Source organism: Penicilliopsis zonata, assembly GCF_001890105.1.
Source record: "Penicilliopsis zonata CBS 506.65 unplaced genomic scaffold ASPZOscaffold_19, whole genome shotgun sequence".
In the NCBI taxonomy this organism is placed as follows: Eukaryota; Fungi; Ascomycota; class Eurotiomycetes; order Eurotiales; family Aspergillaceae; genus Penicilliopsis; species Penicilliopsis zonata.
In genome coordinates this window covers 402,457-427,682 of record NW_019208927.1, presented here as the reverse complement: position 1 = coordinate 427,682, position 25,226 = coordinate 402,457, and the positions used below count along the sequence as shown (strand labels likewise).

General features: G+C 48.8%; 10 protein-coding genes across 10 annotated transcripts; 6 read left to right on the top strand and 4 right to left on the bottom strand.

Moving 5' to 3' along the window:
- The first annotated feature begins 197 nt into the window (after positions 1-197).
- Positions 198-1,111, top strand: ASPZODRAFT_136361 (hypothetical protein). The gene is made up of 4 exons (XM_022724047.1): positions 198-249; positions 334-401; positions 478-525; positions 638-1,111. Exons 1-4 carry the CDS (start codon positions 214-216, stop codon positions 966-968), a joined length of 483 nt encoding a protein of 160 aa, XP_022577993.1. The 5' UTR covers positions 198-213; the 3' UTR covers positions 969-1,111.
- A 613-nt stretch (positions 1,112-1,724) lies between these two features.
- ASPZODRAFT_74525 (hypothetical protein) lies at positions 1,725-2,956 on the top strand (the record flags this gene model as incomplete). The annotated part of the gene is made up of 2 exons (XM_022729972.1): positions 1,725-1,921; positions 2,002-2,956. 2 exons carry the CDS (start codon positions 1,725-1,727, stop codon positions 2,954-2,956), a joined length of 1,152 nt encoding a protein of 383 aa, XP_022577992.1.
- Positions 2,957-3,140: 184 nt separating this feature from the next.
- On the bottom strand, positions 3,141-4,415 carry ASPZODRAFT_136359 (hypothetical protein). Its single transcript, XM_022724046.1, has 3 exons — positions 4,201-4,415; positions 3,887-4,135; positions 3,141-3,821 (listed from the first exon to the last, which is right to left on the bottom strand). The coding sequence occupies exons 1-3, from the start codon at positions 4,349-4,351 to the stop codon at positions 3,370-3,372; spliced, it is 852 nt and encodes a 283-aa protein (XP_022577991.1). The 5' UTR covers positions 4,352-4,415; the 3' UTR covers positions 3,141-3,369.
- A 7,518-nt stretch (positions 4,416-11,933) lies between these two features.
- On the top strand, positions 11,934-14,256 carry ASPZODRAFT_956907 (hypothetical protein). Its single transcript, XM_022730510.1, has one exon. It carries the CDS (start codon positions 12,103-12,105, stop codon positions 14,071-14,073), a length of 1,971 nt encoding a protein of 656 aa, XP_022577990.1. The 5' UTR covers positions 11,934-12,102; the 3' UTR covers positions 14,074-14,256.
- Positions 14,257-16,154: 1,898 nt separating this feature from the next.
- ASPZODRAFT_955998 (hypothetical protein) lies at positions 16,155-17,394 on the top strand. Its single transcript, XM_022730507.1, has 2 exons — positions 16,155-16,785; positions 17,220-17,394. The coding sequence occupies exons 1-2, from the start codon at positions 16,363-16,365 to the stop codon at positions 17,223-17,225; spliced, it is 429 nt and encodes a 142-aa protein (XP_022577989.1). The 5' UTR covers positions 16,155-16,362; the 3' UTR covers positions 17,226-17,394.
- Positions 17,395-17,562: 168 nt separating this feature from the next.
- ASPZODRAFT_146190 (hypothetical protein) lies at positions 17,563-18,939 on the bottom strand (the record flags this gene model as incomplete). Its single annotated transcript, XM_022725154.1, has 3 exons — positions 17,563-17,678; positions 17,874-18,430; positions 18,494-18,939. The coding sequence occupies 3 exons, from the start codon at positions 18,937-18,939 to the stop codon at positions 17,563-17,565; spliced, it is 1,119 nt and encodes a 372-aa protein (XP_022577988.1).
- Positions 18,940-19,672: 733 nt separating this feature from the next.
- Positions 19,673-20,071, bottom strand: ASPZODRAFT_19570 (hypothetical protein; the record flags this gene model as incomplete). The annotated part of the gene is made up of 1 exon (XM_022727426.1): positions 19,673-20,071. One exon carries the CDS (start codon positions 20,069-20,071, stop codon positions 19,673-19,675), a length of 399 nt encoding a protein of 132 aa, XP_022577987.1.
- On the top strand, positions 20,051-20,573 carry ASPZODRAFT_103527 (hypothetical protein; the record flags this gene model as incomplete). The annotated part of the gene is made up of 4 exons (XM_022720837.1): positions 20,051-20,202; positions 20,277-20,335; positions 20,394-20,421; positions 20,533-20,573. The coding sequence occupies exons 1-4, from the start codon at positions 20,118-20,120 to the stop codon at positions 20,571-20,573; spliced, it is 213 nt and encodes a 70-aa protein (XP_022577986.1). The 5' UTR covers positions 20,051-20,117.
- Positions 20,574-21,048: 475 nt separating this feature from the next.
- Positions 21,049-23,412, bottom strand: ASPZODRAFT_74378 (hypothetical protein; the record flags this gene model as incomplete). Its single annotated transcript, XM_022729962.1, has 6 exons — positions 21,049-21,272; positions 21,341-22,112; positions 22,169-22,537; positions 22,610-22,962; positions 23,015-23,101; positions 23,196-23,412. The coding sequence occupies 6 exons, from the start codon at positions 23,410-23,412 to the stop codon at positions 21,049-21,051; spliced, it is 2,022 nt and encodes a 673-aa protein (XP_022577985.1).
- A 1,147-nt stretch (positions 23,413-24,559) lies between these two features.
- ASPZODRAFT_154659 (hypothetical protein) lies at positions 24,560-25,160 on the top strand (the record flags this gene model as incomplete). Its single annotated transcript, XM_022726116.1, has 3 exons — positions 24,560-24,637; positions 24,712-25,033; positions 25,132-25,160. 3 exons carry the CDS (start codon positions 24,560-24,562, stop codon positions 25,158-25,160), a joined length of 429 nt encoding a protein of 142 aa, XP_022577984.1.
- Positions 25,161-25,226: the final 66 nt, after the last annotated feature.

The window sequence follows — 25,226 nt, the reverse complement described above, 5'->3', positions numbered from 1 at the left end:
AAGAAGTTGGTGAGGTACCGTAGTCTTGGGAGGAGGAGACTAAGCGAACAACGGTGGGTCCTGAAGCGGCTTAGCGCTAGGGTTGACCCTGTGTGCTGCGGGAAAGCAGCGCACTAAGCACTAAGCGGCCGAGGACCTCACCCACGATCGCGAAGTGCGGCAGAAGAGTTCGTTGTCGACAATTTTCGAATCCAGCACCACAACACCGCCGACATGGGTCACTCTAACGGTTTGCGCGCCGGCACTCGGGTACGTTTCGATATATATGAGATCCATTGCGGATGAACTGCTTTGTCGCCGAGAATTTCGTCCACTGACGATACTTCACCACAGTATGCCTTCAGCCGTGGCTTCAAGGAGTCCGGCATGATCCGCCTGTCGACCTACCTCAAGACCTACCGGTACGAGATTCATTTACGAGAGCGAGAGCGTGGAATTTAGAGGTGCAGAGTCTGATATTTTTTTTCTCTCATACAGGGTTGGCGACATTGTGGATATCATTGTCAACGGTGCCGTTCAGAAGGGGTCAGTAATTCTTTTTCTTCCCCCCCCATCTCGAGAATGAGGATTACTACGATATATATGACATGGTTTGAAGTGTTTGGAGGAGGAAACGAATGCTGAGAGCATGAAATAGTATGCCCTACAAGATCTACCACGGAAAGACCGGTGTCGTCTACAACGTGACCAAGACCGCCGTCGGTGTCATCGTCTACAAGTGCGTCGGCAACCGCTACCTCGAGAAGCGCATCAGCGTCCGTGTCGAGCACATCCAGCACTCCCGCTCCCGTGACGAGTTCCTGAACCGTGTCAAGGAGAACGCCGCCAAGAAGCGCCAGGCCAAGGAGCAGGGCGTCCACCTGCACCTCAAGAGACAGCCCGTCATGCCCCGTGAGGCCCGTGTTGTCAGCCTCGAGGGCGCCGTCCCCGAGACCATCACTCCTATCCCCTACGATACTCACATTTAAAGGAATGGATTTGGTCGATGTGGTTGCGTGTTTGGTGTTTCTGGGTTTTCCATCCAAGGGTGGACTTTGCATGAGACGAAGCAAAAAGGGTCTCATATGACATAGCACGCCTTTGAAACAAAAAGCCTGTGCATAGATTACCCTGAATGAGAAAAAAATAAAATTCTCAAAATTTTTCAATTTCTGGATATCTCAGGTATATACAAGTCTCACACTCGACATCGTTTTGGACTGCAATCTATCCCTCAAACCCATTCGCCTGCAAAAACTGGACTGTAGAGTACATCGGACTATGATATCGAAACCCCGGGGAAAGAGTCAACCTGGAGGTGAAACTAGCAAATACTAACGTCATAGGTAAGGCTGGAGAGTATCCCAATTCTCTTCAATAAAGGACCTTTGCAAACCTGTAGACAAGAAATGCCGTCTCATAATCCCTTCGGAAACAACCTTCGTGTTTTTCTGTTTAGGTATCAAGCCTGTTGTCCGTCTCATTGTTACCTCGTGCTGTCCTATAACCTATAGTGCGTGGAATTTCCCACTGGTGGTCCGCGTCCAGCTCCAGTTCGCCGAAAAAAGTCTTGGAGAAGTACGACGACAAGTACAGAACCACGGCAAAACCCCAGCTCTTTCTTTTTTTATTCTCGACGTCATATGTTATAAACGCGATTGAATATACTTCTTATCTCCTCTCCATCGTACAGATAACTGTCGCCGGTCGCCCTCCCCGGGCTCTGTCGCCTCCCCTTCGTTTCAATGACAATATCCGCCACATCTGCCCCCAGCTCTGCGCAGGCGCATCTGGGGAACGGAAAGGGAGCAGCAAGCCTTGGGAACGAGTTTTTGATCCAATCAAGAGAAACAGGGGATGTTTTACCGGAGCCGTCAACGTCTGAAGGTCGACCGGCCGATAAGGCGCAGGCGAAGCCGTTTGCTCATTTTGTTGCTGGGGCGTACGTGAACCTGCTAGCTGAATATTATACATATATACGTGTGTGTTTCATTCTTGCTAACAAGGGTGTTTCTCTTATAGAATTGGCGGTATGACTGCTGCGACCCTGACGTCCCCCCTTGACGTCCTCAAAACTCGACTCCAATCCGACTTCTACCAGGCCCAACTCCGCACGCTCCGTGCCTCACATCCGCTACCTGCATCATCATCACCGCTTCTATCTCTCCCGCGCAGTGCGCTCATGCACTTCCAAGAGACGATTCAGATTCTGCGTTCGATACACGTGCATGAAGGGTGGCGCGCGCTGTTCAAAGGCTTGGGCCCGAACCTAGTCGGCGTGGTGCCCGCCCGTGCGATCAACTTCTACGTCTACGGGAATGGGAAACGTATTCTGGGCGAGCATTTCAATTATTATGATACCAAGGAGACACCCGTGGGGGTCCATCTGACGGCCGCGGCGGTGGCGGGGATCGCAACGGGGACGGCGACGAACCCGATCTGGCTGGTGAAGACGCGGCTACAGCTGGACAAGTCGAATGCGGCCCACGGCCAGGGCCGCCAGTATCGGAACAGCTGGGATTGTGTCAAGCAGACAGTCCGCCATGAAGGGATCCGCGGCCTGTACAAGGGTCTATCGGCGTCGTATCTGGGCGTGACCGAGTCGACGCTGCAGTGGGTGATGTACGAGCAGATGAAGATGGCTCTTGCCCGCCGCGAAGCCGCCCGCCTGGCTGACCGCACGCATGTGGCCAGCGTCTGGGACGATATCGAGCTGTGGGGTGGACGTGTCTGCTCTGCGGGTCTGGCCAAGCTGGTTGCGGCCTCGATCACGTACCCCCACGAGGTTGTCCGGACGCGACTGCGACAGGCACCCACGGTCTCTATCGGGGATGGTATGGTTCAGATGAAGTACACGGGGCTTGTTCAATGCTTCCGGACCGTCTGGAAGGAGGAAGGCATGGTCGGCCTGTATGGCGGCCTGACACCACACTTGTTGCGTGTAGTCCCCTCGGCCGCCATCATGTTTGGAATGTAAGTTCATCCCACCACTTCTTTTCATGAATGAATCGACTTGCTTAACTGCTTGGGTTTACAGGTATGAGGTGATCTTGCGCGCGTTCGGGACGACATCATAATCGGGTTTTATGATTTATACTATACTACAACTATACTCTCCTCTTCATTTCACTAGACGGGTTGCATTGAAAAGAAAAAAAAAGGGCGCATTTTGGGTGGGCGGCGTCTGTACATTACAGGAATTGGGCTGTACAATATTGGAATTCAACAAAAGACAATAACAAGATCTAAGATCTAATATCTAGTCATAACTTTATGTTGACATGAAAGTCTTGAAACAACAAATCAAACAGGGAGATACATTAATGGTTGGCATCAGAGATACAGAGAAGGGAGAGAAAAAAAACTCAAACATCAGGGGCAGGGCATGAGTTACATAGGCAGCTCACCCGAGCGCGGAACCGACTTATGCGCCTTGACACCACGGATCATCCAGTCCGATCGGCCAAGCAGACAGTTGATTTCACTCGGATGCGTGAAGTTCATACAGATCACGACAGCGAGCATCAACACCGCATCAAAGATGTAGAGGAACACCTCATGCACCGCGATGAACCCGGTATACCCCTGCAGGTACTCGACGACTCTGACCACGGAACGGACCAAGATCAGAATGCTGCATGCGTGCAGGGTAAACAGGTGTTTCTTCCAGATCGAGCTGAGATCTATTGACGCAGAGGTGGGAGACCGGCCGATACGGAGCTGGAAAAACATGGTGGTGATGAAGAAGAAGCCGAAGAAGATGATCTGCACGAAGAGACCGCCGACGATGATATGTTCGCCCATATCGGGGTTGGAGGTATTTTGAACCATGAGGCCGGCGCCTGAAAAAAAGGCTGTTAGTCTAGTACTATGTTTTGAGAGGGAAAGGGTTGTTTTTGGATCTTACCAGACGCCTGCATCAAGAAGGACAGAACATCACCCGTGACGAAAATCGCAGTCAACCACCGCACGGGCACAACAGCCAGCTTCTCCGCCTCCAGCACGCGAACGATTCGGCCAAGCTCCATATAGATGGAGGCTGCGAAGAAGGCTGGCGCAATGAGAAGCAGAGCGCTCTGGATGATGTACGGGCCTGTCGTCCAGTTGGGAGACTGGAAGGAGGAGAGGAGACGACCGACATATCCGACCGTTTCAACTGAAGATCAATTAGCATGAGTTGATGAAAAGAAGGGGATTCTTCTATTGTGTGTAAAGACATACGTATCGCTCCGATCAGAAACGGAATCATGAACCATGTTCGTGTCCGGACCAACTGGTAGAAATGCAGGAGAGCCCCGAGCCCGAACAGCACGAGGAAGATTCCTGCAGCTGCGCTGGAGGGGTTGTAGTAGTATAGTACCCAAGCCACCATTGTGAGAAGAAGAAGAAAAAAAAAACAAGGGAAGAACTATCACTGATGAGTTGGAAAGTTCAATCAGAACAGATACTGTGGTCAATTTGGTCAAGGGGTCCTCAAACTATATCTACTTTTGCTCTACTCGTATATTCGTATCTAGTGCTGAAAGCAGAAAGGCGGCCATTCTGTTTCATTGGCTCGTTGGAAAAGAAGGTTGTGTGCCATGCGGCAGCTAGACTGTATTTGGAGCAGGGTACGAAGGATACGAGAAAATCTCTTAAAGCAATTTTATTTTTATCCCTTCACGGTTAGAATGTGACAGAGAGGTAAGGCTCTATTGGCTCAAGAGGGCGATCGGAGGCGGCAATTGGCAGGGATTTTAATACTTTTTCCATGTCTCCCCCACTGTACAAACTGGGATTGACAAGTCAAATCCTTTGCTCTGCACTATATAGGTATGTAATGTAGTACTTCGTACCTAGGGTTTATTCTGTTGCCTGGTGGATAATATTCTAAATTGATATCTGATTGAACAATCCCTCATTATACCGTCTTGGCAACGTAGTACGGAGTATACTAGGTATACTCCGTACTATCTACAACCTCTTACCCCATACTTCTCCGTACATAGGCTAAATGAGAATCCTTCCCCTTACAGACTAACAGAGTACCTGGGTACGGAGCGTCTAGACCCGATATGGGCACGAGTACGGAGGAGCCACATATACCATAACAACAGCTCATTGCTTCTCTTTCCAGTTAGACACTCCTCAGGTTCAGATAGTCTTTGGAGTGAGGATAGGTATTCTCTTGGGCGCTATGAAATTAAGATGCCTACTAAGATAGAAAGATCAATCAACCAAAAGACCGCCTCGGGGATGGTAACTTGCTGGAGTAATGGTATTAGATCAAGAAGTGTCGAGACTCGAGACAATGAGAAGGTGCGGAATTGCAGGAGGATGTGGTCAAGCCAGAAGCAATGGGTTTTAATTGAGTAGCAACTAGAAGGAGAGGTCAACGAAGACTCGGAGGAAGCTGCCAATAAGTAATAAGCATTACTAATGAATATGTTAGAATATATATACTTGGGATTTATCAGATTTCGCCTTCGGTGCCTGGTGGACCCTATCTGTACTACATACTAAGTGCCCTGACTTCCTCTTACGAGGCCCACCAAGATCCACAAACTGAACCTTAATCAAACCATCTAGTTGGTTTCAAAGATGGACAGTTGGAAGGTGCAGGAAAACTGTAGACGGCCAACTTGATGGTCCTTGTGGAGCAGGAGGCTCTTCCAGATTCTCTATGGAAGGCTTAGTCAGCGAACTGCATGTCCGATTCTCGGGGTGTTGTGTGCTTGCTGGTGTTAATCTTTAGTATAAGTGTTGGCAACGGCAGGATTTGGCCTTTCGAGTTGGGCCACATGCTATCTTCCTCGCTCCTGGAGGTGAGAAGGATCATTCTATTCCGTACACCTCCCCGATAACGGTGAAAGAGGCCGAGCGGTGCTCGTTCGAGTCAGTTGTGGGGCCAGAAGATTTGATAAAGCCCTGACTGGACAACGTGCTGCACAATGTAAACAGAGACCCATTGTGGTTCGGACAGACAGTTTCTCACCGCTACCTTTGGTCCAACGAGCGTTGCTCCGACGGAACCGCGGACTGTCCTTGAGCTTGTTGTCCCTGACCATCGACGAGTCGGTTGTTGAAGGTTGACACACTCTCTCTTGCCAAGCTGGACGATACGAACCACTGCGTGTCATGCAGACCCACCCGCTTTGTTTGTCGGCGCGACCCGCGTCACCCGTCATTCTTGCGCATCGATAGGCCGTTGATGATGGGTTTTCGCCACCCATATCTCATTCTTCCTATGAACTTGGAAAGAAAGCACAAGGTGGTTCTAGCAGTATCTTGGATACTTGATAGTTGGAGTACGGGTGCCTGAAAGAGCTCTGCTAGACTGTATCTGGTGCCTCTCACCGCAAGATCGTCCGTTCCTCGGGATTCTGAAACGACAAGGCTGAGTGAGGATCGCGAGAGCCGCCTGATGGCTGAGACAGAGTCCTTCTGTCTGTCATTGTCCGTCCGTTGCTTGCTGTCATCGCTTTGTTGGTTCTGTAACAACGAATTGCGTTGTCCAGCGAATCCAGACACTATGTTTGTTCTACTTGATATTAGACATGACATAAAATAGTAAGCTGATAGGTGGTGTACCTGTTCTTCAGTCTATCCATCCGCAGTGCGCGAACTCCAACACACTCAGGCTGCGAACCCTGTCAGCTGGTATGCAACAAGGAAATTGTTGGCATAATCCTGACTCGTCTGCTCTCATCAAAAACTTTAGGATCAAACTTATTGTTTCATCAGAGCCCAAGAGAATGCGCGTTGTCTAATTATTACTGGCTATAGGTGTCACTCGAACAGGAGTCTGTAACCTCACCGCTCTTTATACACCAGGACCTTTAGAATGGCTGATCATGATTTGTAGAGTAATATTTAGCTCCACTTCGTCTAGAAAGATGACGATTCAGTGTGCCGCCTTCCGTAATTTTTCTTGAGGTTTTATGCTGGTCATGCACTTTTCATGCAGGATTAGTACATTCTTGAGTATTATTGTCCACGCCCCCCTTAATTAAAATGAAATTAAAGTGGTTTTCAAGGCTCCGACACCATCCTGCCTAGTAAGGCTGAGGTTCCTAATTGACATATGGCATGGAGACGTTCGGAAATGAGAATCTCAAAGATAGTTGGTTGCTGCGGAAGATTGAATGCCAAGTGCTGTCGGGACCAATGTACTGGCTATGGAAGACGGCAGCTTTGATTCCTACCTGGCAATATCCAGGCCTCCAAGAGGTGAAAGACTGCTTTCAGCATGCTGATCTGTATGCCCAGGGGGGAAATATGACTCTATTGGCATTTGCCTTCGTGTCAGCTGTGTTGTTGAATGGAATGGTTATTGTTTTAGACCTGGGCAGCTACATGCCTCCATATCAGCAATGACGGCTTCGAATGATATATAAAGACAGCCTCGCTTGCCTTGGAGTAGGTTTTATGCAGCAACTCGCTGGGGATCCTCCATTGCCATTAAGACCGGACCATCAAGTTTAACTTTTGACCGCGTATCTCATATACTTTGCTCTTTCTGCAAGCTCGATCAACAAGACAAGGTTAGATTATCTCAATATGGCTAAACAAGAGAAGTAAGACATGCAAACTCTACTTGCCGAAGCTCGGACTGACCTGTTCCCTCACCAGCCGTCAATACCCGCAAGACTTGATTGCAGTAGGCTCATGGGTTGCCAAAGACCTCCCTCTCGGACAGCACCAACTGCTTCGAGAACCAAACAGCCAGACCTCAACCTCCCATGCATCGGTTTATTCCCTGATCCAGGGCAACGATGAGGCAATGCCACCCATGCTACAGGCATTCCTCAACGAAAAGACAACTGCACAGCCCTGGTCAGAGTTTCCTCTTCCGGAGAAATAAAGGCTGGACTGGTTCTCTTCCCTTTTTTCCCCCTTCGTCTTCATGACCGAGATGTTTGAGTATTTGAAAGAGTTTCTCTTCCACTGCCATGTACTCTAGAGTAGTAGTAATACGTCGGTGGCCGAACCTTCAGGAAGGGATTCGTCAGGAGAACAAGAATGAGAATGACAGTTTTATATTCGTTAGTTCTTTTATCTATTCTCATAGAGTCGATAGGGCTGTCAGATCAAAGCATGAGTCGCTTGAATACAATAAGAAAGGATAAAAAGGAATAGCAAAGATAGCGCTTTGGTGGGCGAGGCTGAGAGCAATCTGGCAGGAAGAGTTTCTGACCGCGTATATATTTCACCGATCCGCGGTGTCTGCCCGAATCGGGAAGGACCTATGCTTCCAATTTCCTCCGTACCGGAGCCGAGGACCGGTCTCACCGATCCGACCTTTCAAGATGAGGCAGCTCTTTGACCTCTACGCCACGTTGGAAAGTGATGCGGCCAATGCCGGCGGGTGTTATTATCTGTCGTATAGGGCTAACCTGAAGGTTCTGATTCCAGTACCATCGATTTGACTGTTTCTCTTGTTGCCTCTGCTAAGCTAGTACCCCCCAACTGCGATTCAAAGCTAATGCTGTTTTTCAGCGAGAGAGTATCTGATCCAGGCTGAGCAGGCTTTGACGGTACTGAGATTCTATGAGACCACAATTTCCTTTTAACAAAAGAGATACTCCGACTACGAGTCAGAGTGGGAGGCCTCGACCATGGACGGCAAAGCAGAAGACGCAGATACTGAAGCTCATAGGAGCGCGGGTACTGCTATTTTTGAGTCAACTTCCCGAGCAAAGGTGTACATCTGAGGATATATCCTTGGATGCTATCAACCCATAGACTGACGGCAGATGTATAATGCACGCAGTCCTCTGAGTCCGCCGGAACTACTAGGAATAGGCACCCAGTTTGCCGAGTACGACAGCAACTTCTCGGTCGACTACGCTGACGAAACAGACTTTTTACCTGAAGGCAACCATGTGCTCTTACAATGGCTTACATGTTACTACTTGGTAGTATTTCTTTAATGCAGGAGCTGTCGCCAATCACATCTGTGCATAAGTAGGATAGTTAACTAAGAAACATGGTGGTTATCTCCGAGCTCATCCATTGGCTGGAAGTCGAAACGCAGTGACATCCGTCCAATATTCTACTTCGTATGGAGTCCGCTGAGTCCAGGGATCCCCGTCCTACCTAAATGTTCCTGATCCGCGGTCATGAGTGGTAAATATGTCGCTAAATATCTGAGCAACCGGTACGTACTACTAAATAACCACCAATGATGATCTACCAAGATAAGAAAGTTGATTTAGCGATCTTGTTTCGTTGGTTCTCGGTAATTGCCAATACTCCGCATCATTCTTCTGTTTCGCCAAGATGGGTCACCGCCAGAGCTGGAGCCTCACTCTTGACTCTCCTTCTGTTCCTGGGAACAGGTTGTGTGGATGGAAGAATCCGGATCGGATGATTGTTTAGGACGACTGTACTCCGTTCTCTGGGGCCGTGGCGGAGCAGACAAGAAACATTGCTTTTTTTCTAGAGGGTGAAGGGGTATTCCGTATTTATCACTGTTCATCCTCGGGGTATACCGAGGTATTCACCCTCTCTGGGTATTAGTCTAGACACTTCACGTCCTAGGTAGATAGTATTAGATACTCTAAAATACGTTAGCTTTTGGTAAAACCACCGGAAAAATCGACTGTAGTATCCCTAATGACGGCAATACATGTATCTTCAGTTGACATCTAGTACTCTGTATGGTACCTCGGTCTTCTATACGGAGTACCTGTAGGGTAGCTTGCCAGCAAGACTACCAGGTAAACTCCGACACAGCCCGCTTGAGACTAGGTATACCTTGTCGTACAGTTCCCTGACGTACTTGTCTCGATAGGTAGTTGACTTGATTAGACTTGGAAGACTAGGTACACTTACAGTACTAACCGGAGGCTCATATTCTCAGCTGGCTTAGCTATTACTTGATACTAACATCAAGCTGGGCATCCTATCTAGGTACCTAGGTAGCTACCAGGTAGTGTTCCCGACCGACCGAGTATATGACCACCTATTATTTTATGAGGACAACCATCTCTTTCCCTCCGATAGGCTGCTTTGCTTTTGCTTTTTTTTTTTTTTTGCCTTTGGTGTCTAACAGTTAGGTCAGTCAAATGATACCTAAAACTCTTCCACATCGCATGGATCCGTGTTGAGCGGTCAGCTTATGGATAGGAAGACGGTGGGTTCCGAGGACTTTAGTGGTTTAATTGACAGGTGTAAGGAGGTCTGTATGTATGTGCGGACCAGTAGATATAAGTCTTGGTAAATAATGGCGGTACAGCTCAGCTCTTGAGTCACCTGGAATAGTAAGGTACCTTGTAACTACCAGGGAGATTGTTGATAGGGTTATCCTAGAGATCTCTAAAAAAAAAAAAAAGAAAAGAAAGAAAAGAAAGAAAAGAAAGAAAAGAAAGAAAAGAAAAGATCATTGGCTGTTGAATTTCAGGTAAGGGATGTCTTAGAACCATCCAGAAGGTCAGATTGCGATCTGATGGACGTTCAGAACACCAAAAAAAGGTACATGTAGATCTAGTCCTAGTTAACTACGGAGTATGTCGGGTACTCCGTAGTATGTACCTAGTATGTTGTACTACCAGGTACCCACAGGGATGGGACCATAACCAAGACTTGGAGATAGATTTGGGGATCCACTCAATAAGATCTAGTTCATATTTATTTCAAAAGGCTGTTTAAGTGGTAGATGCGCCATAAATAGAATACCATTATACCAGCTTCATTATAGGAGGTACTACTTCCATATAATGCTATTGAAAGATATATCATCTAACAGGTACCTACTAAATACCTACCTAGGAGGTACCTAGTACCAGGTACTAGGTAGTTACCTCTTCTACTCCGTACCTAAGGTTATCTAGATTGATCGACCAGATCCACTCTCGTCCATGGTCCTTGAAGCGGGGCGAACAGTTGGAAGAGCTTAAAAATCTCCGTAGAAGGACTAATATAACTACATAGGTAGTTTAATAGTAAATCAATTGGTAGTATTAGCTAAATACTAAATAAACAATAGTCTTGGATTTGTGTGGGGAGCTGGAGAAGGTCTGGTCCAGATCAGTAAGTAATCCAGGGTGAATACCTGGTAATTACCATGATACCTGGTACCTCCTAAACTTATTAGATTGCAAAGGTTGCCTCGTTCAGTTAAGGCAACCATAAATTATTAGTGAGTAAGTATTAAGTAAGAAGTACCTCAGCTACCCTCAGCTACCTCAGGCACTGGTCATCGCTAACCTACCTATTCTACCTACCTAGTACCTACCTGATCACCACACGCGAATCAGGCACTCAGAAATACATTTGATCTCTTTTTCTGATGTCTCTTCCCTGCTCTTCCTCTCTTATCTCATGTTAGGCGATCGACTCGACAGTAACTACCCATACATAGGTACATACACTGCACTTACCCCCCCGCAGTGGCGGAGCGAGTAAAAATGACAGACGTCACCGCTCGTCTGAGTGCTGGTGCCAGCTGTTTTTTCACCCAGGCAAAAAGAGTAAAATAAATAAATAAAATAAGATAGGAAGGACTGGGAGCTTGGAATTAAATTCCTTAAACTCTGCGTCCTCCCAATCTCTTCTGCTCAACCTTTTCCTACGTTCTCTACCACTCTCCTTCCGACTACATATAAGCCAGCCCATCTTGCTCTTGCACACCCCATCACTTTCCTTTGCCTATTATTATCCAATCTCTCCTCTATTCAATCCTATAAATTTATATTATCCCCCCCCCCCCTACCCCTCACTTGTCCAGCTGCTCGTCGCTGCATTTGCAAGCCTCGATTCCTTTCCTTTCTCAACAGTCTTCTCCTCTCTGATCCTCTCCTACCTGGGTTATTAAGATCAAGTCCTTCGCTATGGAGGATAACGGCTATGAATCTGGTGACGGCGAGGCTAATGAGGCTCATGCTGTCTTTCCATACTTTGATCAATATGCATTTGGTTTCGCCATGCCGTCCTCTGCTGTGAGCCGCGTTGGTTTCTATCTGTCTTGTCTGGCATGAGGGTATATGTACTGACATCCTCTAAAAGCCACAGGCAATCGGCTCCCATACCGATTCCTTGACTCTCTCGAGCTCCACGACCGAGAATCAATACCAAAATGACCCTTTGCTGGAACAGGACAGCCAGTTTTTGGAAATTCCCGTCCATCCGCCATCGGGCAATATGAATCAAGACCTGATGGGAATCAACTTCTCATATTCATTGATAAACCCGAGCGATCAAAACTTTCTTTCTGCGCACAGTCCACGGCCGCTTCCAAACCTGCAATCCCTTCCATACCTGCAACCCCAAAATCGGCTGGAAGACCCAGGAGGTGCAGTGGCGATTGGACATCTCGATTCCTTTATCCACTGCCTCGAGAACGGTAACTACCCTCCGAGCGTCCTGCCTCGTATGGCAGAAAGGTTGGATCGTGCCTATAGTACCTTCCAAAATCTGGAAAAGTCACATTTGCCGGTAGCTCCGGGCCCGAGGTCGCTTGGGGAGAGCTCCAAGCCAGGCGTGAGCTATCTTTGTCTCAAGTGCCCACAAGGCAAAAGGAAGACTATCAAAAGCCTTGGATCGTTCAAGCGTCACGTCACAACCGAGCACTATTACCAATACGAATATCACTGTCCGCGAGAATGTCCCTGGTTCGCACGACGCAAAGACAAAGTCCATGACCATCTTCGGTCCGTCCATCGTGAACGAGGAAGTGCTGGCCTAAAGCATATGGGACGGTTCGAAAAGCAATTGCCTCCGCCGAAGCATTGTCCCCAATGCCTCAGGCCCGTTGAAAGCTGGAAAGATTTTTTCCATTGCTTCGCCAGCCACTGCCGTGTGGAAGAAGATGGTAGCCCCCTAAGTAGAAGGGGTGATGATGACAGCGGGAGCGGTGGCGGGGGCAATCCCAATGGTCAAAACGACTGGAACCCTGGACCCAGCGGAATAAACCCCGGGTCCTATTTCCCTCAGGGAGGAAGTGGGAACGCTTCCTTCTCGGCAAATGATACTAGCTATTCCGGCGGCGGCGGCGGTGCCTATAACAATTTTCACTATGCGTCACCCAGCCTTCAGAATGTGATCTTGTCGTTGAATGGGGAGGCACCTCCTTCTGATCAAATATGCCCATCGGCCGCCAAGTTAAAATCGGATCCACCGAAGGGTGGACAAGCGTGTCCACTATCATCCCCAAGAACATCGGTCTCTGCCCTTTTGCAGAAGTCTGCTGCGCCGCCGCCCTCAAAAGCTGTATCAGGCACAAAGAATCCCTTACTAGGGCCTCTATCAGCCGTTCACAATGCTTCGGCGGGATGCGAGCCGTCAGAACCTTCGAAGCCACCATACACTCCAAATGGACTGAAACATTCAAAACATCGTGCCAATTTATCCGACAGAAAACGGAAGGAAAAGCGTCCGCCCAAGAAAAGCGATGCTCCCCGCAGGCAATGCCTCACATGTGGCCATCTATTTGATGGGTGCGCTCGATGCCAGTCTGTCAAACTTGAGGGCGATTGGTGTCACGCTTGTCTAGGGAGATGTGGTCAACGACAGGTCCAACCTATTTCATATGCCTGCCATGACCCCGACTCCTACTTGAACTTCATTTGCAACGGGGTCTCGGAGCGGCCTTCCTTAACCTTTGCAATATCGGTATTTACCCGACTCTCCTTTCAACCGCCTTGGTCTGTAAAGGACGTCTGCAGAGCCCTGATGTCAAACACCAAGCTATCCACAGAATGCAAGGGTGCTGAACAAATTCCCTCGTGGGCTGATGTCACGAGTGCTTCCACTGGGATAAACGTCCTTGACTTTGTCGCCAATCCAAACCGGTTTGACCAAGCATCTAGGCACGATGTGCCTTCAATTATCCATCCCATGGTCACAAAGTCCATGGCATTACTGCTCCAATCACAGCCCAGAAAGGTTGATAGACCTGACAGGCGCGTGGTGCCGATGCCTTTCGAGCTGAGCAGATGCTTCTCTCCATCTGCTCACTTCCATCAAAGGAAAGTTGGACTGTATGACTATTGCCGAGATCTCTTGTCTGGAGACGATTCTTGCAACTTATCAGTAATGACCATACCTTTGGGATTCAGCGAGGACGTACTACCGCTTCGCAGCTTGCAGTTTCCAAGCAGATGTGAGTACTAGAATATTCATCCTAAGCTCGCCATGCTGACCAACTATCAGACAATGCAAGTGATACCTCGCGCTTTGCATCCAGGCAGCAAGCGCGCCAACCCATACCAAAGGGTCCATTCGATCTCAATGACCATGACCACAGTATCCATCTACGTCTTCGGTCCAAGGATTTGAAGAATGAGCTCCAAGTCCACCTAAACCTCTCGACAGAGGTCTCGGATGCAGATGCGGATACAGCTTCCACGAGAAAACGACCGACAAGGGGCCCGAGACTACGAACAAGACTTCGAATCATCGTCAAGTTGTTCCAGCTTCAGACAACGGTGGCGAACAACCGCTTCGTTGGAGAAGGGTGTCTTCAGTATGAAGACGAAATGCCGTTGAATATTGTACCCTGTTCAGCGGCCTACATGATCAAAAACTACTTCTCATCCTGCTCGTTCCCCATGGTCTTGGAGATGTTGATCATACACGTCTTTCAAATGCGGAACATGGCTTTGAAACCGTTGGCCCCTCGCCCGATTCACCACCCACATGAATATTCTCACGCGCTCCTCATCCTCGTGCTTCCTCAAGTCATGTACTGGATGAACTTCCACGCCGAGTCTGTGTCGGCTGGGTTGGGCCCGATCTCCACTGCAAGGAGACCATACGTTGATCCCCGACAGAGCAAGTCTACCACGAGTCCATGTTTCGACTTGCTGTCGGCGGACGAGTCCCGATTTATGACCTCATGCCGTCCTCTGCGCCATGAACTTTTCTTTCTTGCATGTTATTTCTTGTCGACCGTCCATTGACGCCTTCAATTCCTGGCTAGTGCCGATACCCTATACCCTATAAGTTTGTGACTCGGATTTACTAGATGTTCTCACTACTACAATTAATCCTAGTACTCTGTACTAATTATCGTCGACTTGGCATGGCACCAAAGTGAGACAGGCCCATTGTAAACTTTTGACTACTAACTAACTAGTCTGTAGTTACTATGTACTCGTTACATTGTCTTCCAGTCAATACTTGTCACCTTAGCGCTAGATGTAGTACATACGGAGTAGTAAAAGTACTAACTAGTTAGTTAACTAGTTACTATGTAGTAAGTGTTCCAGGCACGAACACTTTGTACCTGGATGTGCTCTGAATCGCCTATAAGAGCACCAGGAAGGCATTGATCCAATGATCTACGGATGCCAAGTTCCCCGAGTTGCTGTGCTAACTGATTGGAGTAAGCAAGTCTTACTCCGGCTTCCTGATAAATATAAGGAACTCTGAAAATAAAATGAGGTTTTTTTGTGTGGCAATTCGAAGCGACGGTTAGGCGGCACACTGGTACCTCCTGAACAGTCCATACAATAGATAACCCAACTACTTCGTACACAGTAGGTATATACTGAGTAGTAGTTATACTCTATTAATTATTAAAATACTCTATAAATTGATGTCATAGACAATAAAATAATGTCTAAATGGTGGAACTCCAGGATTCTCATGACAATGGGGCACTCTAATTGAAATGGTCATCCAAATGTCTCAGTCTGAGCACAATCTAGTTACTACGGAGTAGGTAATTATTAATTAGTTAGTTGGTTACTCTATACTCTATAGTTACTGGTTCATTCTTTCTAGCGGCATTCCTGAGCCTTGTCACTGTGGATACTATCCTACATACTCCATAGATAGCCACATAACTGAGGAAGAGAACCACTTTTCCTATTCTTTCTATTTTCTTCTTTTCTGTGTGTCTAGCAGTAGATGTAGTACCATGTACTTACAGAGTGCCACTTTGGGCGGGGGTTACCGGCGAACGCCATCGATGAGATACGCAGATACGCTACAGTCAATCAGGCCTACGCAGGTGCATTACGCGGGCAATTCCTGTAACTAATAATATAGTAGCTATGGAGTAGGTACCTAGTAGGTAACTATGCCCTACAGGCTACCAGTGGTAGTTGACTACTCCTAATTAGTTAACTAGTGGTGAACTAAGTAACTACCACCTAGGTACCTACTAACTACCTAGTAACTAGTGAACTACGAATAACCTCGATGTACTCGTATAAATCGGACTTCCCCCCTTCTTTTGCAGTTTCCGGGCTTTCCAAGGCATCCAGTTCACTCATTACTTGCCCACTTCCAGTCACTCTTTTATTTTAATTATTTAATCTATTCATTCATTCACTCACCTATACGCTCTTTCGAGTCCTTAAATAGTTTTATCGTCTATCGCAATCTAGAATCCTAGAGTACGGAATCCATTTCATAACGAGGAAAGGAAGAAGAGAAGACTGATCAAAAGAAGAAATGCGCATGCTCCTGTCCCTGATCGGCCTCTGTGCCGCTGTCGTCTCCGCGATCGACATCACGGCGCCCATCCTCAACTCCACCTACGCCGCCGGGTCGGATCTCACCGTCGAATGGACCACGGTCGACACCGACCCGTCCGACTTCAGCATCTACCTCGTCAACTTTGTCTACTGGCCGCCCTCGTACGTCGCCCTGTCTCTGAACGTGCCTACTGCCGACCTGGCCGCCACCGTCCAGATCCCCTGCGAGATCGCCCCGGAATGGGGATACCAGATCAACGCCATCAACGGCACAAACGTCTACATCATCTACGCCCAGAGCGATAAGTTCTACGTCTCCCAGGAACTGGACGCCAGCACCTGCGTCGATAATTCTACCGTTGCTACCACCTGCGCGGCCGCGTCCACTGTCTACGTCACGGTGAGCAACACCGGTTCTCCATCCTCTGCCTCTGTCTCTGCCTCTGCATCTGCCTCTGCCCCCTTCTTCTCTGCCTCTGCTTCCCATACAGCCATACATTCTTCTTCTTCCCTTCCTTCATCTTCTCCTCCTTCTTCTTCTTCTTCTTCTTCTTCTTCGTCTACCTCCCGCTACACAAAACCCGGAATTGTGCCTAAGACTATCGGTTGGTCTTCAGATTACTCCCACCCCGTGACGATCGTCCCGCCTACTCCGACGACCCTGGCGCCCTCCAAGAAGTACAAGAAGATCACCTCCACCGTCATCGTCTATACGACCGTGACGGCGACTTGTGATGCTTAACTTAACTGGTCATCTAATCTTTTTTTTTTCTTGAATCAACAAGTTTGTTGCTGTACGGAGCACCACTTCTAATCACTGTACTTGTATATTAGTTATAGTACTATAAGAGAGGTATCTATCACTCGACAGAGGTGTATGACTATGAAGTATGACTGAAGTATGATTTATCGACTATTCTTCTAATACACCTTGAGAATTATAAGTAATAAACAGATTTCCCATGAACCGTTACAAGTACTTTCAACAAAATAAGAAACAGAGTAGAACAGAAAATGAAACAGTTTCCCAGCCAAATTTCCATACCACACAAACCCATAATCAATATCAAATTAGCTCTGAGAAAGAGAGACGGAGAGAGAGAGAGAGAGACAGACTTCTCATCACCGTTGATTTTTTTTAATATTATCTTCTTTTTTTCGCCTTTGCAGTGCAGCTTCATTCCTGTCGACTGCGCTTTGCACCGTGCGGGTTCCATGTGCCGTCTCCTACACCTTGGTTCTGAGGGAAGAACCCTTGTTGAAAGGGAGCATTGGGGCCTTGGAAGCCTTGTCCTAGACACGTAAGTATTAAAAAAAGAAGAAGAAGAAGAAGAAGAAGAAGAAGAAGAAGAAGAATACCCTGCATGGCCATGTTTCCTGCCATCCCTCCCATCATAGGATTCATCCCGCCAGACATCGGGTTCATGCCCATGCCTCCCATGGGCCCCATGGTCGGCATGCCCATCATGTTAGGCCCGCCTCCCATACCCCCGCCGCCACGGCCACCACGCATCGCTGGCCCGCCGCGCATCCCGCCACCACCACCGCCGCCGCCGCCCATCATGCCGCCACCCCGATTATTGAAGCCCCCGTAGTTTTGCATCCCGCCCATCGGTCCGCCTTGGAACCCGCCCACCATCGGGTTCCCCTGGAACCCACCGCCCATGGAGCCCTGGAAGTTGCGGTTCCCGCCAAACCCGCCGGCGCCCCCGCCCATCGCGTTGCCAATCCCGCCGGCACCTCCGCCGCGGTTGTTGAACCCGCCCCGGCCACCGCCGCGGAACGACCCGCCGCCTCCGCCCATGTTGTTCATCCCGAAGCCCATGTTCTGGTTCGGCGGGGCGTTGAACCCGCCGGGCCCGCCGCGGCTCTGGTTGTCCTTGCGCATCGGGTTGTCCTTGGGTAGCGTCCGGAACGGGTTCGTGTGCGGGTTCGTGTAGTTGATCATGTGCTTGCGGCCCGCCGGGCCTGATGTGCTCGGCGATTCGATCTTGTGCTTCGTTGCCGTCGCCGCCTGCGGGGTCAGGAATTCCAGGAAAGCTTGCCTACACAGAAACGAGAAAACGGATTAGCAAATAAATAGATGGAGAGGGGAACCCTCTGCTTACCCTTTGCTCTTTCCATTCACTTTATGTTCGCTGAAGGTCACATCCTTCAGCTCATCTTCACACCCGGCCTGCTGCACCCAGCCCCGGATGTCATCGTCGGTGGTCCACCAGAAGAGATCGGAGATCAGCAGCGCTGTCGTGGCGTCAGGGTCTGTCTGCCGGTCGTCCAGCTCTTTGCGTTTGACGCCTTGCTGGGGGGGTTCCTTGGTTACTGGCTCCCGGCGTTGGTCCGTCGTATCTGTGCTTGTTACATGGCTGCCGTTTGTGCCCGTTGTCGTCTCGCCGTTACTGTATTTAGCCTCCGAAGAGTGGCCCTGCTGTGCCGGGTTTTCGGGCGCGTCTAGGATAAGCTCCGGATCTTCCTGCTTGAAGTCGCCTTGTTCGTTCGCGCTGTAGCCCCCATCCCCATAAATGTCAATATCAAAGTTATCATCCTCCGTGGCCATTGTGATTTAAACGGAGCCAGGAAATCCCAGGACAGAAATTAATTGCTTGATTTTGGCTTATACACAGGCCTTTTTCTTTCTTCTTGTTTTCTTTTGGAGTTCTCGCTGGTTCAATGAGAGTACATGTCTGTAGGAAAAGACGTCCATTAGTAAAGAGATAAGATTGATCCGCGGGAGTATTAAGCTTGTGGTTTATGCAGATGAAAGCCCAAATTGCTATCATCTAGCCTTCTCAGCGCATTAAACACCATTAAAAGCTAGAGGAGTGATTGAGAAAAACAATAAAAAAAAACCAAAAAAAACCAGAGTCGAAGATAATAACACAGCAGAGAAAAAAAAGGCTAGAAGATACGTACAATCCGACGAGAACAAAACCCCTCAAACCTCAAAACAACACTTTCGACTCTGGGGTTAAGGCGTGGTCTTGGATCTTAGAAAATCCAAGTAGGCAGTACAGTTGGAATAGGAGACGTTTCGTCAGTAAGACACAAGAGAGAAGCCTATATCCACAGAAAAGGCGCAGCGGTGCGCGTGCAGCTCGGCCACAGTCAGGCAGAAGCTAGGTAAGAGTTTCAATAGAGAACTCGAGGTTCAAGAACAGGTGCAGAGAGCTCTCCTAGCGGGAGACAGGGAGTAAATCAGAGCAAACAAATGGGTTCAGCCACTGCGTCGAACCTTCCAGCACTGCAGTAATCCCAAGGGAGCGTCCAGAAAAAAACAAAACGCTCCAGGTCTATCCCCTGAGTCGGTTCTCGTCGCGGGCGTCGGGTGGCGCTGCGACGTTTCGAGATCGAGGGAAGCTCTCTACAACTCGCAGAGGTTGTCTGGGGGCGAAGAAACCGAGCTTGAGTCTTCCAGCGATAGACACGGTCAGCCAACGCGCGAGTTCAGAGCGAAAAAAGGGCGTGGCAGAGATATGAAACAGTGACAAGGCTGCGGCGGTTCTCGCAGGAAACCGAAGAATGGACCGGGAGACAGGAAGAAGGCCGCAGAGGGCCGGAGCGGCACAACCGTATCTCCGGAACCCCGGAAGGACAGCTCTCCAGAATGAGAAGGGGCGAATCAGCCACGCGATCTCTCCGACTTCTGGTCCTTTCCTTAGCTGTTGCTCAATTCTTGAACTTCCAGACATCGCTCTTTTACACCTTTACTTTCTTCCTTTGTCGCTTTAGAACAAGATGTCGGATACTTTCCAGGATCTTGCCGATATTCCCAAGGACTTCCTCCGGGATGGCACCCAGTTTGTTCGCCGCTGCACGAAGCGTATGTTTCATGAAGGACTGAATTCCCGGCACTTGGCTTGAGTTATTTCATGCTGACTCTATCCTTCTGATTAGCCGACAAGCGCGAGTTCATAAAGATCAGCCAGGCCGTCGGAATGGGCTTTCTCATCATGGTACTGTCTGCCCTCGCATTCGAATTGTGTCATGACCATCAGCTAATAAGTGTATAAGGGGGCCATTGGCTACTTCATCAAGCTCAGTATGCTCTTACCACCCTGCCATTTTTCGATCATACACTTCTTGCTACACGCCATTACATTCTGTCTGATGCGACGGTTTCATTGACTGACTATACGTTCTTTCTCTCTAGTTCACATTCCCGTCAACAACATCCTCGTGGGCGGTGCATAGATTTGAATATATAAACGGAGGACGCGAATCCTCGGGTCATATTTAAATTGGATGGATTTGAAGACCGTGGGAGGGAACGCTGCACGCTCGTCGCCGGACCAAAAATCGATCTGAACGGGCAGAAGGATCATACATATGACAATCATGTCAAACAAAAACCAAGCCCTATTTATTAGAGCGGAATCTCTGTCATTTGGGGCGTCTGATGGAGTGCAACTCAGGGGAAGTGAAATACCCTACATGATATCTACCACCTTTGCATGTTAGCTTGTACAAATAATTGCTCTTATTTTATTAATGATGTTCTTTTGATAAACATAAACTGGCTGAACCTAGCCTGGCTGGTCTTAACTAATCTCATCAAAACCATCGAAACGGAAAATGTATGTGCAAGCAGAAAATATTTGACTTGTCGAAATATACGAAAATGTACCAAACGAGAAGGAGAACACGGTCATATTTCATGGTTTCGGCATCACCACATCGGTTCTTCCGATGGCTGTCTTCGGAGCTGTTGGCTTATCAATCGACTGCGTCTCAGCTCCGTGTCCTTGTAGCGGTTGAAATCCTCGACGTATTGCAACTTGGAATCGTAGCTCCGGCCTACGGGAGGATCTCCTTCATCCGATGGAGAATTGTCGTTCCAGGTGTGCACTGTGCAAGTACCTGTTGACAGGCCCCAGCCGTTCCACGAAGTTGCTATTCGGATATCAGCAAAGCAAACCCAAAAAAGCAAGCAACGGATAATTCCCCAGGTTTTGGCTTACCAGCGACAACGGGTGCGTTGGGATGCCAGCTTGCATCTCGAACACAGGTCCGCCACATCATCTCCCCTCCTCGACTCCTCATTTCATACGCAGTGGTGAAGATGTCTGGATCGCGCGGTCGTGAGTTAAGGGTCGCCATCCCAACATCAATGGTGCCAGCCAGGGTGGCATCCAAGTTGTAAACGTATACCTTCCCATTTTCGCTACCGGTATACACGTATCGTGAATTGGTGCTTCCCGGGGGTGAAAAGTGACATCGAATCAACGTCTTCAACACCCTATGCCCGCGAAAGGTCACAACGGAGCAGTCGTGTGGGTGTGGCTCATAATATTCTTCGTTGTAGGGCTCAAACCTGTAATCGAACCCGGTGGTAAAGCTGTTGGCGTCGATGGTGTCGAATTTGGCTGTCGTCATCATCTTCCGCAGATCCCACAGTTTCATAGTCTGGTCTTTGCCGTTTGAAAGGACGTAGCGACCATCGCCCTTGCTATCAACGTAAGTAAGACCCTCTGTGTGGCCTATGAACACTCCGGCTTCTCGGCCATCTCCCATAGAACGTCGGTCCCAAACCCGGATTGTCGTATCGTCAGATCCAGAATAGAGAATATGCGGGGACGAGGAGTCCCCAAAGCAGACGGCATTGACGTCGTCTTCGTGGTTTTGTAACCGAAGCACCGTCTGCCGGGTTTCGATATCATATACCACCACGGAGTGGTCCGATGTTCCCGCAACAATCTCACGGCCGTCACCAGAAAACCGTAAAGACCAGATCTGTCATTGCCTGTTTAGCTTCTTATATGAAATCCAGAACAAATCATGATACATACTCCAAAATGCGAGCTCCCAAAGTGACCGCGACCAACACGCCCACTGGGCGTGATGGATAAGTCCAAGATTGATGGGTCCGACTGATCAGCTGGATCGGTTGGTGCAAGGCAAACGAGATTGCGGATGGAGCTGTATGCCAGAAACCTGTTGTCTGGACTTAAACTAGCATCTGTGATCGTCCACTGTCCAAAAGGGTAGTCTACCGTCTTGTAGTATTTCCAATCGTACGGATTCGAGGTATCATACATCCGGACCTTGAAGTCCTGCGAGCAACAAAAGAAAAAGTTGCCATCGTCAGAGAACTGGCCGGAGTAGCATCGTGAGTCGTAGTGGATGATCTTATCTGCAACTGACCCAGGAATTAGATCCTATGCGAGTAAAGAGTTACGTTAGCCTCTCGCTTAGATTATCCAAGGACTGATTTATCAATCAATCTGTACCTGAAAAACCGACTGGGCAGCCCGTCGACGAGCCCCAACCGTACCCGTCCCCAGTTCACGCCACATCAATCTATGTGCGAGGGTCTTTCGACGCTTCTTCGATTCATCGACGTAGTACGAATTGCTACCAAAATCACCGGATCCCATCAACTCGGTCCCGTCTTTGCTTGGAACATCAGGGTACGGGATATTTTCTGCTCGTCGCCGTCGTCTGCGGTATGTGAATGATCCAATATCATCGTCATCATAATCATCATCGTTTCCTGTCGCAATACCGCCTCGCCACGCGTTTGGGTTTAATATCTGCCGAAGACCGTTGGAAGCGAGCAAATTCAACAATCGAACAGCGGAGACTGCAAGTACGCATCAGTATATTAGGTATACCGGTGGGACAGTTCTACATACCTCTCGCCTCTCGGCCTTCTTGTTCCTCTTCCCCGCCTTCCATCGTGAATTCGATGTGAATATTGCCAAGCTCTAGTTCAGCCGCATCTGCAAATTATAGAAACCGATAGTTAGCAATAAGAGACCCTCTGCTTGAGCCAGCATGCCATAAATCAAGATTTCTAAGTGGCTATATCTGTACCAAAACCCTGCTGTCCAGCATCCTCATCGTCTTCTTCCTCCTCTTCTTCTTCTTCTCCGGACTCCAGAACATAATCCATATCCTGATCATCATCGATCATATCGTCGCCTACCGCACTTTCAAGCCATTCCCTCGCAGGATGCCATACAGACTCCGAATCCTGTCCCGAAGACGAGCCGGATCGGTCGCCTGGTCCTCTGGCGGGCGGAGAACTCATGGCTGGCCGGCAATGCGGAGATATCGAGGGAGTATTGTTTCAGGGCTGTGATCGGCTGCCGAATAGCATTGAGGGCGAGAAATGGAGGAGCATCCAAGGCACAGAAGAGAGCCAGGTGCACCCCTCTATGTAGTGGTTCGCAACGCGTAGAGAATAATAGTCGGGGGGATTCTTATCGATAGACCTGCTCCTCTGTAGAAGTGAGAGGTGCAGCTAGGTACCTTCTTACCGCCGTGTCCCGGTTATGTCATCATTCCTCTTTATCTCCTATCTCCGGCGGGTGGCAACAGATAAATATCAGTACGGGGTATACTATATAGTATAAAAGTACTTCTATAATTTCATTAATGGAGGCCTATATGAAGGATCTCAATAACTCTAAATAGTTTAAATTTCCAGGTGACTCATATGACCACTTTTCTCCTCAGAGTTACCTCCCAAGGCAGGTATCTTTGAAGATTCTTTGTTCACTTTAGCAGTGAGGCCGGTCGCTGCTATCTCATCAGGAATACAACCTTAAAACACATTGGACATATTTCCACATATTTCCCCTGGTCTTTTTTTTCTTTGGGAAAGAGAAATCAGTATGATCTGAAGTGGACAATCATATCTGGTAATGCAACCACCCGAGACCAGATGATGGGTAGATTCCACCAGACGGGCATTAGACAAGGTCTTCAGATTGCCGATCACTTCTTTTTCTAGGGTGATGATGAAATATACTATAGTATTGTAGAGTTGGCATCATTGCCCTATATTAATCCAGATCTGAACGGTTCTTCAGGAATTGATGTAGTAGAAGTGAAGGCGTGGATGGACATATCGCCTTGTTTCCATATCTGGTTAGGGCCGGCTGTCGCTCCGAATAACTCACGTGGCGGGGGGGGGCAGCTAGACTCTAGCTGCCCACTTCCATTGCTGCAACGTATTCCCACAGCCGGCTGGTTCAGGGAGTATACCTTGGTGATCGGAGGGCTGCATTAAGCTGCTGCTTAATCTAGTGGTATAATACGCGCGGTCTTCTCTTACCCAAATCTCCTCTCGTATTTTTTGGTCAGGAAGTTTGCGCCTATTCCCCGCGGCCCCTCGCCCCCCCTCGCCCCTTCTGACAAGCGTCCAGCAACGCCTTATCGCAGTACGATTCACGATGCAGGCTGTCCCCGAGTCACGACAACAGACCTTCGAGGAGATCTATGGACCTCCAGAGAATTTCCTTGAGATTGAGGTAAGAGAGATATCGCTGATTTCAGCAGCACATGATTGCCCCTCTCATGAGCATAGCTAACTTCCCCTACACAGGTCCGCAATCCTCAAACCCATGGCACCTCGCGAAATATGTATACCTCCTACGAGATTGTCTGTAGGACGAACATCCCAGCCTTCAAGTTGAAGCATTCTGTCGTGCGCAGGCGCTATTCCGACTTCGAGTACTTCCGCGACATACTGGAGCGGGAAAGCACGCGAGTTACGATACCACCATTGCCCGGGAAGGTCTTCACCAACCGCTTCAGCGACGATGTCATTGAGCACCGCCGTGAAGGGCTGCAGCGATTCCTGCAGATTGTTGCCGGCCACCCTTTACTGCAGACAGGAAGTAAGGTTCTGGCAAGCTTCATACAGGGTGCGTAACCCCCCCCCCCCCCCCGAAACCCCCCGAACCCAGTCCCTTTGTTGCACAAAGTCTAATATCTCTTTCTTCTTCGTTTTTCTTCTTTATAGACCCCAGCTGGGACCGAAACGCCTGGTGATCAGTTTCGGTATCGTTGATTATACCCCTTTGTTTGCCGGATTCCTCGGAAACCGAGGAAGACGAA

Coding starts and splice junctions, on each gene's coding strand:
- ASPZODRAFT_136361 (XM_022724047.1), top strand. CDS start 214: ATGGGTCACTCTAACGGTTTGCGCGCCGGCACTCGG. Junction 250..333: donor GTTTGCGCGCCGGCACTCGG/GTACGTTTCGAT, acceptor ACTTCACCACAG/TATGCCTTCAGCCGTGGCTT. Junction 402..477: donor ACCTACCTCAAGACCTACCG/GTACGAGATTCA, acceptor TCTCTCATACAG/GGTTGGCGACATTGTGGATA.
- ASPZODRAFT_136359 (XM_022724046.1), bottom strand. CDS start 4,351: ATGGTGGCTTGGGTACTATACTACTACAACCCCTCCAGCGCAGCTGCA. Junction 4,136..4,200: donor GTTTCTGATCGGAGCGATAC/GTATGTCTTTAC, acceptor ATTGATCTTCAG/TTGAAACGGTCGGATATGTC. Junction 3,822..3,886: donor CTTCTTGATGCAGGCGTCTG/GTAAGATCCAAA, acceptor CCTTTTTTTCAG/GCGCCGGCCTCATGGTTCAA.
- ASPZODRAFT_956907 (XM_022730510.1), top strand. CDS start 12,103: ATGAATCAAGACCTGATGGGAATCAACTTCTCATATTCATTGATAAAC.
- ASPZODRAFT_955998 (XM_022730507.1), top strand. CDS start 16,363: ATGCGCATGCTCCTGTCCCTGATCGGCCTCTGTGCCGCTGTCGTCTCC.